The 16,215-nt window shown below is 41.9% G+C and overlaps 1 protein-coding gene and 1 long non-coding RNA gene across 4 annotated transcripts; one reads left to right on the top strand and one right to left on the bottom strand.

Annotated features, from left to right (window-relative positions):
* Positions 1-3: 3 nt before the first annotated feature.
* smg9 (SMG9 nonsense mediated mRNA decay factor) lies at positions 4-12,668 on the bottom strand. Of its 3 annotated transcripts, none has more exon segments than NM_001142146.1 (14): positions 4-2,085; positions 2,858-3,002; positions 6,036-6,161; positions 6,591-6,698; positions 6,818-6,924; positions 7,585-7,670; positions 8,230-8,325; positions 8,588-8,699; positions 8,809-8,921; positions 9,574-9,671; positions 10,447-10,672; positions 10,814-10,888; positions 12,066-12,225; positions 12,478-12,540. In NM_001142146.1, coding segments are annotated over 13 exon segments (1,527 nt in total). In that variant the 5' UTR covers positions 12,222-12,225; positions 12,478-12,540; the 3' UTR covers positions 4-2,006.
* Positions 2,080-3,100, top strand: LOC116412079. Its single transcript, XR_004223531.1, has 2 exons — positions 2,080-2,357; positions 2,814-3,100. It is a non-coding gene; the product is annotated as an uncharacterized LOC116412079 (long non-coding RNA).
* Positions 12,669-16,215: the final 3,547 nt, after the last annotated feature.

Here is a 16,215-nt window from a genome sequence, read left to right as displayed (position 1 = left end):
ATCTGTGTGTCAGCCATTTTATTTGCATTTTATGTCTATGACACATGGTGCTACTTGTCGCAGCTACAAAATGCCAAATAAAAAAAAAACCCTGCCATAGACATTACTAAGAATGGTCTCTGCTAAAAACACACGTAGAGACAATAATCAGTATTGTCTTTGTTGTAGCTGAACCAAGTAGTTGCCCACAAGTAGCTCAGTTTGTCATTGTCCTATTTTACACTGCAGCATAGCTTTCATATACTGATTTATCTAAGGTCAAGATGCTCAAACTACTAGAAAAACACTACTCTTGAACAGACTGAGTTTTTTTGGTATTTACCAATGTTGATTTACTTTTCAAATCTTGATAAATCTCCCACATACAGTGGATAGAATTAGAAACATATCAGTGATTATTTGTCCTTGGAGCTGCCACATTTTTTTATAATGAGTCCTCGACCAAACACCTTATTTTGTTATCGCAAGGCTGGAAAGCTATTTATAAAGTTGTGGAAAGACCAGTATTCCGCTGTAAGTTAAAGTTGTTATATACAAAAAAATAAAGTATAATCCACAAACCACTGGGACTTTATGTCGGAAGCCCATCTGGCTTCCGAACCAAAAGAGCCCCACACAACACTGAAACCCATAATATACATATCTCTGTAATCTGTTCAAGAATTATGAATAAATACCATTTGTATATGCTGAAATCCAGCTGCAAAACAGATCTTCTCTTTCTGCATCATTTGAAACCCTGGCAGGGGAGGAGGGACTAAAACACTGATGCTACAAATGGGAAGAACCTCTCCCCAGCTTACAGACAGCATGCAGGAACTACATAACCCACAATGCATTGCACTATGATGTTCCTTTCCTTATTGACATCACGTGTGCAGGGAATTGTGGGATTGGGAGGATGCAGGCTGAAGGCAGGCTAAGGAAAGTCGACTACTGTTACAGTTTATTTGAGTCACAAAGTAGTCCGACAGATCACCAGAACAGGGGGCGGGGCTTAGGGAACTGTTTCAAACCATATTATTACATGAAAAGGCTGCATATTTTTTAAATGATGTGTATTGCAAAGTTGTTTGAAATTATTATTCAAAATGTTGTTTAGTGGAGTTCCCCTTTAACAGTACCACTCAAAAACAAGGAACATTTTGTTAGCATTGTATCAAGATGGAAAGGTAATGTGATAAGAAGAGTAAACAACAGACAGGACTGGAATAAAGATAAGCCAGTGAACATTGTAAAGTTCTACTCTCTGCTCTGCCATAAAGGCAGATATCCCTGTATCTTATTTCAGAGAGAGACTTGCAACTTCTACATGATATAAACACTGCACAGAAAGGGATCTGGCAGCTGGTAAAGATAGGATTTGGTTCAGTGAGCTTTGGTCCGAGCAAGCTGGTCATTATTAGGAGTACTGCAGAAAACAAAACTTCCCTCACCTGAGTGCAATGTATGGAATAAATGTCTTCAGAACATCCAGCCACCATAGACAAAAGCAAAAACATTGATCCTTTCTGTAACAGCAACTTTAATTGAGGTTCCTTGCACTGTGCTTGTTGTCTGCAGTGTCTGACACGCTTCACACCCAACACTTACTGCACTGCTCACAGTCGCACACGTTCCCCCTTCGCTTTCTCTGTGCTGCTAAATATTCACATTCTCTTCTTCTGACTTCATTTTAGGGATACAGGGCTTTGTTGCAAGGTGTAGTCCACCATGAGGCTAGATAAACAAGTTAAGGACCCCTACAGCTCTTCTCCAAAATAGGAACAACTATTTGTTTCCTCAGTGCCATTTCAAACACGGACCCTTATGGTCTCCCAAAACACAAAGGGCCTAAGAACAATTGCTCCTTCAGGATCGTTCCTGATCCCATCACCTCGCATAGGACAACATGAATGCCAAGGAAATCGATCCTTTCTTGATACTGCGCCTCTTTAGCTGGGCCAGTCTTTCCTTAACCAGCAGCAGGCCATTTCGATACTGCAGCCATTCTTCAGAGTATAACATTAGCCCAGTAACCTGCTGTACTCCGAAAGTGCTGATGACTTCTTTACACCATCCCAAATTCGGGCAGCATAGTGGAACCTGAGTACAGAAAGATTCATATTAGAGGGAAGGATGAGAAAGAGTACAATATAAAATGCCCCCTTTACTGGTGGCAGATGCAGACAGCTGTAGGATTCATGCACAATATTGGCAAAGGCTAAATCTTCCTTTTCTGAACAGCCTATAGCACTGAAGACTGTCCCGGAGTCCAATGAGTGCATGCTGGGGCTGTTGCAATCTTTCGATTTTGAGGTTGTGTCTCCCCTTGCTGCGGGTCTGGGGCATTGCAGCCGGGCCATCAAGAGGAAGCAGTGAGTGAATATTTCAACCTTTCGTAACTGCGTGTGGTATATTAACTGTATTAAAATGGAGAGTGAAAACTAACGGAGCAAGAGATTCAGGGCATAAGCACCCGAACCTGTAACCTAATTTGTTGAGTGCTTTATTTGTCATAAGAAATTGTTAGTTCACTGTTGTATATTTCAGCAGGAATGACTGTGAGCCTCTAGATAACTAGAGTAAAGTGTATAGCACTGAAGAGCAATTAAAAAAACTAAAGCAAAACTCTGGTCCCTTGTGGCCCCCCCTAAAGTCACTGACTAAGGGGTTAGAGAGCTAAAGTAGGAAGAAGTGTTCTGGCTATTATGTCATCTGCTCACTCCAGCCTTTATAGTTTATATTTTTGCCTAACTAACTATATTAGAAATATTTTTTTTACCCAGTTTCATTTTTACACTGAACTGTTCCTTTAATGTCCTACTTTTTAGTATAAAGCACAAGACTGAATCTGTGGATAATTACTTGAACCTACCAGTTCTTTTCGGTCAGGATGGTGTGAGAGAGCTGAGGGCGTGACATGGACATGATCTGGCTGCGCAGTCTGCTGATCAGGGAATGAAAACTGGGATGCCCTTTGTATGCCGGCAGGAGGGAGAAGAGAGGGATTCCACTGGTGCCTGAAAAATATACAGCATGAAATTTTAATTTCTACTTTGAACAAAAAAGGGGAATATACATTCACAAAACAACTTCAAATTAAAGTGGTACAGCCTGGGATTCATGATAATGTTATCATTATAAGCTATAGATGTTTATTACGTGCTACAACACTTTGTGAGAAATGTAACCAAGGACATAAAGTTTACACAGGTCTAGAAGCCAACCAGAAGTTTGCTTTCAAACCGTTCACACTGTGGTGCGCACAAAGAATTTCGTGCAAAAACACAAAATTTTGTGTTTATTCTGACCTGAGTACATAAATTTTAAAAATGCGCATACGAGTTTAAAATGTGTGCAAAACATAAAAATTGTTGCGCACAAACCCCTTTACTACTAAAATGGGGGTTTTTCACCTTTGTCCAAATCTTATTAAACCACCAACAATGCTCTTAGCAGGTCAGAAAATTCATTTTCTATTAAAAAAAAAGTAAAAAAGCCAGTGTAAAAGTTACTTTTTATACCTGTTAAATCAGCCCTTCTCCTGTCTCTCAGTTTTCTAAAGGGATGGGAGGGGCCTATTTTGAACCTAACACAGTGAGACCTCCCTACATGCTTACATTATCACGTCCGGGCTTTGCCTTTACTTTTTTTCCTATTGGACCAGTTCATTGGTTGCTTGTGCACTCTAACCAGTTGCATAAATTGAAAGGTCATTGGTTAATTTCCCCCTTGCAATGGCATGGGAAAACAGACTCACAAATCTTACAATGCTATGTTAGAGTTGCAGCACTCTGTCACAGGCACAGGAACAAGTGTCAGACTGACAGGAGACACAGCCAATAGGACTTAAGTCTGCTGCCAGTACTAGGTGTGTGATTTCATATAAGGATGTAAAAAAGCAACTGTAGTGTTTATAGGGGGTCACTGACCCCTCCATGCAGCACAGGGTCTGTGCAGAAGTGAAGGATCAGCAGAGGGATGATTCTGAGGGAAATCTCTCTTCAGCTGTACATTTTTTGTTAACTATGTATATGGCAAAGACTGTTCTATTAATGTGCTAGATTTGTTAGATTTGTAATTTTGTACAAAGGTGAACAACTCCTTTAAGGGCAAGGGCACACTAAGTAGATTGAGGATTTTTTACTGAAGGTATTATTTATAGACAAAGAGGAGGGATCTGCTCTTATGCAACCACCCTCGTAGTTACTTTGATAGGCACAGTACCGGCCTTTGTGGGGCAACACAGAGCACATATCGGCACAAAAATGTCAATGTTTGTGGAGGAGCTTCATGTAGCTCCACATAGGCCGATGCTGGGTCAATAGAGCTAAAGGGGTGGGCGCATAAGAGCAGTTAATATTTAAGGTAATAGAGGGCACTTCGGGCTAGAATATTCTTGCCCTTTAAAGGAGACATATTGGATAAAAGGGAAAAACCCTAATTTTGTAGGCAATTATGAATAATATACGGTGCTGGTTTCACTTTGTGCTAAAAAATTAATCCTATCTGTAAAAATGGCCCCTTTATTGGAGCTCCCAATAGATATAGATCCTATAACTTCTCTGTCAGAGTTTGAAATGAGGGGTGGGCGTGTCCTAACAGTCCCTGCCAGAAGCACAGTAGGAGGGGGAGAGCCAATCCCAGCCCTGCAGTCACACAAGCACAGACAGGCTTCAGTTCCCTATCAGGTCAGCCTAGCACAATCCTTCTATATCTAGGAGTACAATTCCCTGGTACATTGTTAATTTTTATAGGATATGTCTCCTTTAACCACAAAAAAATACAAAATGTATACAAAGTATATAATATCCAGGTGCTAGGGTTTTAGCTCCCTTGACAAGGGCATTTGAGCCGAAACATTGGGGTATTCTCTCATCCAGAATATCTGCCTTCGTATTCTCTTTTTTTCGATCAAATTGCAGGGTGGTATGTATGTACTTGTTTCTTGATGGATATATATTGTTAAAGTATAAAAACTTTTTAACATCATGCTCTTGATGAATAAAATGCTTTTATTATATAACTATTTTCTGGTGTGCAGGGTTTATATGGGATTTTATTCGCATAAGAGCAGATACCAGAATAAAGACTTGTACTTAGGGCAAGGGCACACTAAGCAAATTGACCGTTTTCATTACCAGGCAATTTTTTTTTTATAGACTCAGAGGAAAGTGGTCAGTCTGCTTACATGTCTTTATTCTGGTATAATTCCAATTTAGCAATGACCAACACAAGCACGCTTGTGCTAAGATCATCACTGTGTGACCATGAATTTAAATGTTGCTCAGTGACCTGCCAGAGGAACATGGGTTAAAAGAAGCTGAGAGCTGTTATGAGTTCCTTATCTCCCTACGGGATAGGTTAATCCAATACAAGGTCCTGCACCAATTGTACATTACACCCACAAAACTCTATAAGGTTCGGCAAAGTGCCAAATAACTGCTGCCCAAGATGCAAATCCCCCCTAGCGGACTTCATACACCTAATCTGGAGCTGCCCCCCCATTGCGCAGTTCTGGACCGCTGTGATGGACACTATCTCAACAGAACTAGCGCTACCTAATGTGACCAACCCAGCAACCTGCCTCCTAGGCACGGTGGAGGACATACTCCCCACCAACGCAGCCAGAATAAGGTTCAGATCCCTCACATTTTATGCCAAAAAAGCAATCATAATGAGGTGGATGGGCAATAGTGTACCCACACTCGAATTCTGGCAACAGCTGGTAAACGCTGCCCTACCCCTTATCAAACTAACTTACGAGACCAGGGGGGCACAAGGGAAATTTGAAAAAAATTTGGGGCATGTGGTGCGAATCAAATGGGTCTCTCACCACCTAAAACGGAACCTCGTCCACCCCAACACCATGCAGCAGAATTGTATCTGATACTATAGATCTGTGTAATTAACCTGAATTGTGAAAATGAACCATGTACCAACCATCCATATCCACATATGTAACCTGTTTATTTATGTTAATACTTTATTGTTTTACTAATAAAAGGAAAAAATAAACCTTTAAAAAAAAAAAAAGAATCTGAGAACAGTACCTGCCCTGGATATTGTCTCATCCACGTCACTCTCCATGGTCGGGATCAAGAATAAGTTAACTTCTGACTCGATAAAGTCATAGGGCAGACCTGGGAAGATGTTGCAGTCCAGCATGGAAAGAGTGCCTAGAGAAACAAAAATTTGCATTGTAAAAGCAGCTCGACACAAGAATGATATTTACAAGTTCCAATGGGTAAATATCCAATGCAAAAGGGGCCTTGCAAGATTACTTAACACCCAGTGCAACAGATTTTAAAGTTTTGAACTAAAGAAATGAATAAAAATATTAGGGTTATAAATGCAAGGGTCAGAAAAATCAATGTTGACTTGAACTGCTGCACCATAAACAATCTTTACAAAAACTCCAACGTGAATAAAGAAATGTATTGCTCTACAAAGTGTTAAAATCACGGTAAAAAAGCTCTTCAGTTTTTAGGAATAAACCTAAATAAACAAAACTTTGACACAAGCAATTCCTATGTGGAGCTGAACTTGATGTACCTGTAATACTGCTCTGTTATCATTAGCTTGAACCCTCTACTACCAAACTGTACCTTTGTATCGCAGGTGTGAATGGAGCATGAGTTTATCAATGACTGTGTGCATCTGCTTTAAGGTGCGGGGACAGTAATCCTCCCTCTTGGCTTTATTTTGCACGAAAACTATAAGACAATTGGGGGGAAAAAGCGTAAATATATTACTGTTGCATCACTTTTTTTTTTGCTATTTTATAGGCCAGTTACAAAGATCAGAAAAAAAAAAAAATCATAATTCCTCTTACCTACATGTGGATAATACTCAATGCCTTCATCAGAGCCAGAAGAGCCACTTGACTCATGACTGGGGGAGGGAGTTGATGGCTTAAGCATTTCGGCTGTCTGAAGGAAGCTGGAAATGAAGCATAATGTGAGCTATAAAATATTTCCTCCTGTAAAGCTGTGATTACATGGGCAGTGTCAGACTGGCCTACTGAAGTACTAGGAAAAACTCCCCCAGCACAGCAAGCACATCTCTTATATACTCTGTCTGCCACGGTGACTTCGGATATTGTCGGGGTGCTATTAAATAAGAGATGGTGTTACACTTATTTAGGCGGGTTTGAGTTGTCAAAATGTATGTGGTTGGCCTGCTGTTGGCAGTGGTCCTAGTGGACCTGAGGGAAACGCAATAGGTCTTGCAGAAAAGAACAGCTTTGCCTACAGAGTGCAGGCATGGGAATTATTACGCAGAATATAAAGGACCTGGGGTTTTCAAAATATAGGGTCCTTCTCTACCATAACTTGAAACTACTAAAAAAAAACAAAAATGTTACAAAAATAAATAAAAAATAGGCTTATTTTGCCACCAGCATTGATGAACGTAGTTTCGTTACCATCAAGTACCCTTGCCCTGTCCTAATATTATACAGAAAAAATAAGATTTGTTTGCTTAAAATGTAGTATATGGGAAACGGCATTCCAGAGCTTTCTGGATAAACGGTTACCAGATAGATACCTGTGAAGAGTAAGCTAACTGCACAGCACTGTAATGTTTGGAACTCCCTCTTACCGGTATAAATTGAAGTCTGTGAACCAATCCTGTACAACGATGACAACGTGACAAACCGTGAACAAAAAGGCAGCGATCTGCAGAGACTGCAGAGAAAAATGAAAAGATAAGAAGCATAAGGATTATTTTAGCCTTAAATAAAAAGTAATAGCAGTACCCAAAAGGGAACAAATTGTGTCATATGGCTTTCTGCTCTAACTCCATGGTACCATGGGTTCTCAGATAGCAGAGGCAATAGAGCAGCAGGGGTTGTTATGGTGAACAGGACTACAACTAAAAGGAAGTGTAATTAATGGCTGAGCATTGTGTCAAACCACTCAGACTAAATGAAGTAACATATCAGGTATTTTAGAACATTTGCTATACTGCCCGTATGTAGGACCTTGTTAGAGCTGGGACCCTGATAGAGAATCATTTGGCATAAGCACATAACGTCTTTGTAACTCCTGATGTTAAAAGATAAAGATAAGCAGATATAGAGTATTGTGCCTCATTTCCCCAAAAGACAATAAATGGATTGTCCCATATAAAAAAAAAAAACAAACTGTTAACAAGAAACCCAAATCCCCAGTTGTAGCCAAGTAACACCCATTGCTGAGTTTACCAAACTCGCATGCATCCTCCCAACTGGTTTGTCTCTCATACCTGCATCTCAACATAGGTGTGGGGGAGATTGTATTCTGGGGGTAGTTTTCGGTCATTATTGATCAGATGATCCAGTATCGCTGGACTGAGAATTGGCTAAAAAAAAAAAAAACAAAAAAAAAAAAAACACACTAATGTCAGCTGTACTCCCCCAGTTCCTGCAGTTTCTTGCATGCATATACACTACAGCACTGTACAAACTATGCCTCTCCATGCCAGTGATTATGGTAGAAAGATTATAAACCCATTTCCACATCCTTAAATTGGACTGGAGCTCCTACACCAGCCCAATGTAATTCACCAGCATAATGCTCTCTTTGCCTTTCTACATTTAGGGCTTAGTCCTCATAGTGTTTACCTGGGTATCGAGGAAGATGATCCTCTCCTGGCTAATGAAGAAGTCAATGCCGCTAGTCTGGTTCCCAGCTCTTTCCCTCACTTCCTGGCTCTGCATCCGAAACACGTAAGACCTGGAAGCCACAGTTATCCCAGCATGCTTTAGGAAGGTGATATTTTTTTGTGCCATTAGAGATCAAATATTCTAATAGGGATGTGCGTAACAACATAAGTAGTACTTACCTTTGGTCATCATCTGGAGAGTTTGCTGACAACAGGGACATCAGGGTGGACTTTCCTGTGCCTTGCAATCCTAGGATGCCAACCACAAGGACATCTGTCTGGTCCAGCAGGAACTAAAATGGTCATTGATAATCACTCAGTATCATATCTGGAGTTAATTAAATATAGGCACGGGCATTTTAGGATTGGTTACTATAGGTCAGGGATTCCCAACCTTTTACCCGTGAGCCACATTCAAATGTAAAAAGAGTTGGGGAGCAACACAAGCATGACAAAAGTTCCTGGGGTGCCAAATAAGGGCTGTGATTGGCTATTTGGTAGCCCTTGTGTGGACTGGCAGCCTACAGGAGGCTGTTTGGCAGTACACCTGGTTTTTATGCAACCAAAACTTGCCACCAAGTCAGGAATACAAAAATAATCACCTGCTTTGAGGCCCCAGGGAGCAACACGCAAGGGGTTGGGGAGCAACATGTTGCTCATGAGCCACTGGTTGGGGATCACTGCTATAGGTGATCAGACCTGTACCAAACCTTGCACCTTTTATTACTTTATCTCTTAAACATATTAATTAGTTATTGTGCAGGGGCATCTGGGAGAAATGAGCCGAACAAAAGCAGGTAGAACATTCATGACTTGGGTAATTTAATTCTGAATTTGGGACCCCAGTTTCCTGCATTGCTCTAAGCCTCCTCCTGTCTCCAGCCCCGGATTTCTACCAGCAAGGGCAAATAGCAGGTACCATCTGATCATCCATGGCTTCCCTACCTCAATAGCGCTGTCACACCAGTTCATGTATTCATCCACCAATTTGATGCTGTGTTTCATCTTCTGAGGTGGCAGCAGCTTGGCCTGCCCAACCACAGCTGTCGGGAGAAAACAGGATGAGTGTGCGGCACAGTAAAATGCAACAAACGCTCCCACTTTATAATGTGTGGTTATACATAAACTAGTGCTTAATACAAACAGCATCTAATCTATATCCTGTAGATGTGACTGCCTCACCCTCCAGGCCTAAAGGGTCCCCATACACGGAGAGACCCGCCCGCTTGGCGATGTCGCCAACGAGCGGATCTTCACCCGATATCCCCACCTACGGGTGGGCGATATCGGGGAGCATTTAGGTAAAAAAAAAAATAATAATTTGATCGTTTGGCTCTGGGGCCAAACAATCAATTATGTTGGCGGCAATGGGGCAGTCGGTTCGGGGACCGCATCAACGAGCCGATGCGGTCCCCGATCCGACTGAATTTTCTAACCTGGCCGATCGATATCTGGCCAATTTTAGGCCAGATATCGGTAGGGCAGGCCCCTCGTTTGTGCCCCTACACGGGCCGGATAAGCTGCCGAATCGGTCTAAGGGACCAATATCGGCAGCTACTATCGGCCCGTGTATGGAGACCTTAACCCTGTTTGACTAGATCCACCCTAACTATATAATTATTGTAATAAGCCCCTCCCACTAATTATTAGACAGTCTTGGGGAAAAGAAAAAGATATTCGTGCAAAAAGATGAGACACAATGGACTTTGCATGGGATTGATCCATATAGCCTTCTTTACGTTACAACCCTTTGTCCTTTTGAGAAGTTTGGGGGGAAACCGGTGTCATGTTTTCATGAATTGCACATATAGGACTTACGATCCACATTGCCACTGGCACTTGCTGCGGCTCCCATGCCCCGGTTCTGTATTTGATATACTGGTTGGGTGGGTCGCTGTCCCTCTTTCTCCACCTTTGCTACTGCAGTGGGAGGGGGTGCGGTGGCACCCTCTGCAGGGGCTGCTGGTTTTCCATCTTCCCTGGCTTTCATCAGGACAATGGGTTTTTCCATAGGAGGAGGTGCCGCTGGGGTTGCCGCCTTTGTCTGAATTAAAGCAATAAAGCACAGCATTATTTAGCAGCCAGGGGAGATTATTATGAAAGCACTTTCATGGCTTAGCTGTAATGAAGAAAATGATCTTCCCCCAATGATTTGAAGCCACGTACGGTAATATGTGAAACCTACCCTGTCGGAGGTTGGCTTTGCAAGGATGATAGGAGTTTTCTGAATGGTGTAGCCATAGCCCTCTTCATTTCCCTCCTAAAATACATAAAAGGGTTATAACATGTTTTATTTTGATTTTTATACAAATTTTATTTGCTTTAAAGAGGTACTAAACCCTGCTCACAGCACTGCTCAACCACATTTTACTCATCTGTTGCTGGACTACAAATCCTAGAACAAAGTAACATATAATGAAGTTTGAGGCATGCTGGGAGATGTAGTCCAGCAACATCAGGGTTGTGTTCTTAAAGCCATGTTACACAATAAAACTTTTCATAAACTTTCTCCCAAATCCCCAGGGCCAGCGGCTGCATTAAAATGCAAGAAATCCCCCAATGAAAATCCCAGCTGATGTGAGTAAATCCGGCTCCCTGTTCTCTGTTCCTGCAATTGGAGTTGGGAGCAATAAGCACAGTTTCCCAGCACTGAACAAGTCTGTCCCTTTATCCCCATGTCTGATTCCTGTGCCATATAATGACTGGGAAAAATGCCATCATTATCTCTATATGTAAGATAACAGGGAGATGCCTGACACAGTGCTGGGAATCAGCATTCTCATTGGTCACTTCTCTTGCACTTATAATGAGATGGTTGCTCAGTAGAATTCTCATTGGTGAATTTTGTTGCATCTATAATTACATTTTTTGACAACTTCTATAGCAAAACTAGGAGGTGCAGTGGGACCCATTATGGTTGGGTTTACAGCCCCTTTAAAGGGGGCAATTATAAATAATATGTGGCGCTGGTTTTATTTTGTGCTAATTATTAATCCTATCTGTAAAAATTGCCCCTTTATTGGAGCTCCCTATAGATCCCATCAGTTCTCTGTCTGTGTGAAATGAAGGGTGGGCGTGTCCTAACGGTCCCTGCCAGAAGCACAGTAGGAGGGGGAGAGTCAATCACAGCCCTGTACTCACACAAGCACAGACAGGCTTCAGTTCCCTATCCGGTAAGCCTAGCTGCTGATTGGTTCCTAGCTGCTGATGGGTGCTGCTGGCCCCCAGAGAATTCAGCCAGCAGGAAGTGGAAGAGATGGGCGGGGCTAGTGGGGTTTTGGTGGAATTTCTCAATAACACAACTTTTCTTATGCACAATGCTTCTATATTTAGAGGAGTATAATGCACTACATTCATAATTTTTATATATGTCTCCTTTAATGTCAAGCATTGTGTTTGTGCTTTCCTTCCATTATGGAGTGCAATGCCGGACTTACCCATCTATCCTGATCTCTGTCCCGGAGCATGGGGTCTTTCTCTCGTCCAGGTTCCGAGAGGTTAAGGTGTCCCGGCGGTCCTTGGTCCATCCAGCGTCGCCTTCTGTTGCGCCCAGGGATAAACACATTGGGCTGGCTGTGGCCTGAGTCAGACATGATCCTGGAGGGAGCAATAAAGAAGAGAAAATGAGGGTATTGGCTGCTGAGCAGGTAGTAGCCAGGAAGCCTTTAAAATTAAAAAGCCAATATTTGTAGGGGTTCCCCCTTCCGCTATATATGCTGGCCCCTTATTTATATATATATATATCTTTTATTAATTATAATTTTATTTCAAATGGAAAATCGAATAGTGTATTGAACTCTAGCCTCAGGCTTAGTTATATAGCGGCAGGAAGGAGTAAATAAGTCCTACCGCCCCTACAGCACAGCTACAGGTGGTACAGTCCGGAATGTCTCAACACAACCCGCTGTCCCGTAGGTCTCTATCGGTACCTCAGCACCGGCAGCTAACCCACACGGCAGGTCTCATCTCGCGAGATTTGGACGTCTCAGGCGCACGTAATGACGTCAGCGACGATGCACGTTGCGGCCTTGGGGGACAGGGGAGTAGGGATATAGCGCGTAGGGTTACACAGCTATTACTAGTGTCCTATAGATTGCGGTTGCTGTGCTGAGTGAAGCGGTCCGCCGGAACTTCTCAATTCATGTTCACTTGATAAGGGGAGGTGATCCCTAAACATTGGGCTCCACATAATAAAAGTTGTTGGCCAGTTTAAGAACCGCATGGTGTCAGCAGTTGTCTTTTTGAATTTGACATTAGTACATTTTCTTCATCTTCACATGGTCCTATTTTTGTGAGGTGCCCAACGCTAACTCTACTGCTATGAGAGCCTCCGCCCCCTTTATTGTGCCAGAACAATTTAGTTGTTTTTAGACTCATTTTTAAGTTGGCGGCAGAGGTTTTTTTTTTTATATACAAATAAGGACCAGTTTCTTTGCAATTTAGGGACAGAGTAAGGGCTAATTTAGGAAAACTGGATGAGATGCCCAAATATAAATTCGTTTTGTTTGGTCCTAAGCCTGAAGAGTGCAGGTTCTCTACGTTCTGTGGTGGAAAGTTCTAGAACTCCAAAAGTGATCAGCGACGGTATTGGCTGAGGGGTCCGTACCCAGGGTTGCCAGATTTATTTTTCCAAACCAGCCAAAGTCAGTTCTAAAACCAGCCCAAAACTAGCCAAAAGCCACTTCGAAAGCAGCCCAAAAATAGCCCAATATGCGCAAAAAAAAATAAATTCTAAAAAATAAAAGTATATATGGAAAAACCTGCCTTTATAAAGCATATTATCACTACCCAAGCCCTGTGCCCCCTCTCCAGTTACTGGGATGGATGATAATTCCCTCTGTGCCCAGTCCAGCTGGGAAGTCACTACAGAAATAGATTCAGAATGTTGCATTAAACCCAGACACAATATACATATGGGTGTGTTGAACTACAACTCTCAGAAGCCGAATTATACCTTAAGGATCAACTGCAGAAAGTAACAAATGGCAGCCCTCCACATCCCAGTAGAAAGTAATAGTACAATAACATACCCTATAGAGCAGGGAGCAGGTTGTAGGGCAGACAGGTTGAGCCTGAACAGAATAGAAATGGGAGCCTCTGTTTATACTGTCAAATTGCATGCTGAGTATTGTAGTTTTATATTTATTCTAGCTGTAGGCTAATTGTTAGCTACAAACTACATTACCCAGCATGCACTGGGGCAGGCATGTCAGGTTTACTAGGGGAAAAAACTTTGGCTAGTTTCGAAACTACAAACCCGCTAAGACTCCAAAAAATAGCCCAAATCTGTACCTTGGCGGGTTTGTACTTTTAAAAAACCCCCTGGGCTTTAAATTAGTAGCCCAATTTGGCGGAAAAACCACCAACCTGGCAACCCTGACTATACCTGCCATCGGGGGCGTATTTATAATAAGGCACCAGAGGGCCTGTGCCTAGGGCAGCCATCAGGTGCCTATATCATACCTCCCAACATTTCATTAAGAGAAAGAGGGACGCTGGTAGTATGGCAGTATAATCACTAAATAAAAAGAATAAAGGACATATTAACTTCAAAGGTGGCAGTATGACTACATTAAATTGATAAAGGGCATATTAACCCCAGACATGCCAACAGTTCTGTGCATTTTCCAAAGTTATAAACAGGGCCAATTCCAGTGGTACATAAATTTATGTTATTTCCTTCCATTCTTAATCAGTTGAAAGCAAAACAATATTAATGTACCACTAGAATTTCTAGCCATATTAACAAGGCCTAAGGTTCCCAGACTTATATACATCACTGCAAAAGTGATGTCATGCACATGACATTGGGGGTGCTTTTAGGTCCAGTGCGTAGGGTGACACAGGAACTAAATACACCCCTGCCTGCTTTTACCCTTTACCCATACCCAAATAGGCCGATAACCAGTGTTTTATGATTAGGCTGGGAACATATTCACATTTTAGGGGCAAAAAGGGCTAATTTAGGAGGCTACAATGACTGAAATTGACTGAAAAGGATTTCTCCTAACAAAATATTGCATCAAGAATAAGGGACAGAAAATAAAATACATTTGCTAATATTTACAGAGTGACTCCTGAAACAACTATGTGATAAATAAATGTACATTAATGTTGTACAGCAGTGTGTATCCTTGTAGCGCTTTATAAAGTTATACATACATGTATGGGAATTCTGCATTCTGTAATGAAAAGATTGGATTAGTGCCTCATTGATAGAGCAGAGACGCCACATCACTGGCTGTGTAAATTGACAGGGCTGTGCTGGTATCTTCCAGCTCACAAGAGATTTGCTCTTTATTTATTTTTTAATTGCAAGTTCAAGGTTGTGCTTTCTTATCATCCAGTGCTGAAAAACACATGCACGTGACTGTACCAAATCAAATAAACCCTTCTTTGAAAGGGAAAAGCTGTAAATCCTGAATCCTGTGGCTAAAAGGCTTTGCAAGGCTCCAGAATGTACAACCATCCTTTGGCAAAGTTAGGGTGGGACCCTTCATCCCAAGCCAAGTTGCACAGCAGACCCAAGGATCTCCAGACCCTCACCTTATGGCAAGAGAAAAGTCCCTTTCCCCCAGATTTGCCCAAAGCTTCCACCAAGGTTTCTTTGGAGCAGCTGTCTGGGAGAGAAAGAGCCTAATGGCTAACTGCACCCTAAAGTCATAAGTGAATGAAAACAAATATAAACTCCAGTAAAAACACAACAGAAAGAATAAATATAATTTTAGGGCTCCACCATTTCAATAAATGTACAAAAATGTTCTCGTCTAGCCTGTAGGCCAGAGCGATAAAAAACACCTTAAAAATGAAAGGGCAAGTACTTGCTGCAAGTTGCACAGTGAGTCCAGGGACCTCCAGTGATCCACCTTAACCTTCCACTAGAGGGCACTCTCTCAAAGTTTATATATTTTTTTTTTTAAAGGTAAATTTTTATTTGTTTTACAAAAAATCAAACAAAACAATAAGATAAGACATGAGTATTGCCATACATTTTGTTATAATAAATCAATACAATATATTACAGTGTGTGCATTATTTCACTTCATGTTAAGGTTATCTACTGCTGGTGGCGAGTCGGTGTACTGATATGGTTGGTGTTAGACTATGGTAGAACTATGGGCCCTCGGGGTCTGGGTTGCACCAGACACTCCACACTTTTCCAAACTTGTCCACCGCTCCCCTGGTTTCGTATGTGAGTTTAATGAGTGGGAGGGCATTATCTACGAGCTGCCTCCAGTAGTTCAGTGTAGGCAGATTATTCCCCATCCAGTGCATAATAACTGTCTTTTTTGCGTAGAACATAAGAGTGCGGAATCTAATTCTGGCTGCATTGGTCGATAGGATATCATCAATAACCCCCAGCAGGCAGACTACAGGGTCAACTATTTGAGGGGTGCCCAGTTCTTGAGCCAAAGTGCCCATTACATCCTTCCAAAATCTATTTATAGGGGGGCATGCCCAAATCATATGGATAAAATTGGCTCCTGGGGTCTCACATCGGGGGCAATGATCATTCTGTTTCCTGCCTATTTTCAGCAGCTTCAGTGGGGTTATATAGACTTGGTGAAGGTATTTGTATTGTACCAG

This window comes from Xenopus tropicalis, chromosome 7, assembly GCF_000004195.4.
Source record: "Xenopus tropicalis strain Nigerian chromosome 7, UCB_Xtro_10.0, whole genome shotgun sequence".
Taxonomy (NCBI): Eukaryota; Metazoa; Chordata; class Amphibia; order Anura; family Pipidae; genus Xenopus; species Xenopus tropicalis.
Note: the sequence above shows the minus strand (reverse complement) of the source record. Positions and strands in the feature narration are given on the sequence as shown.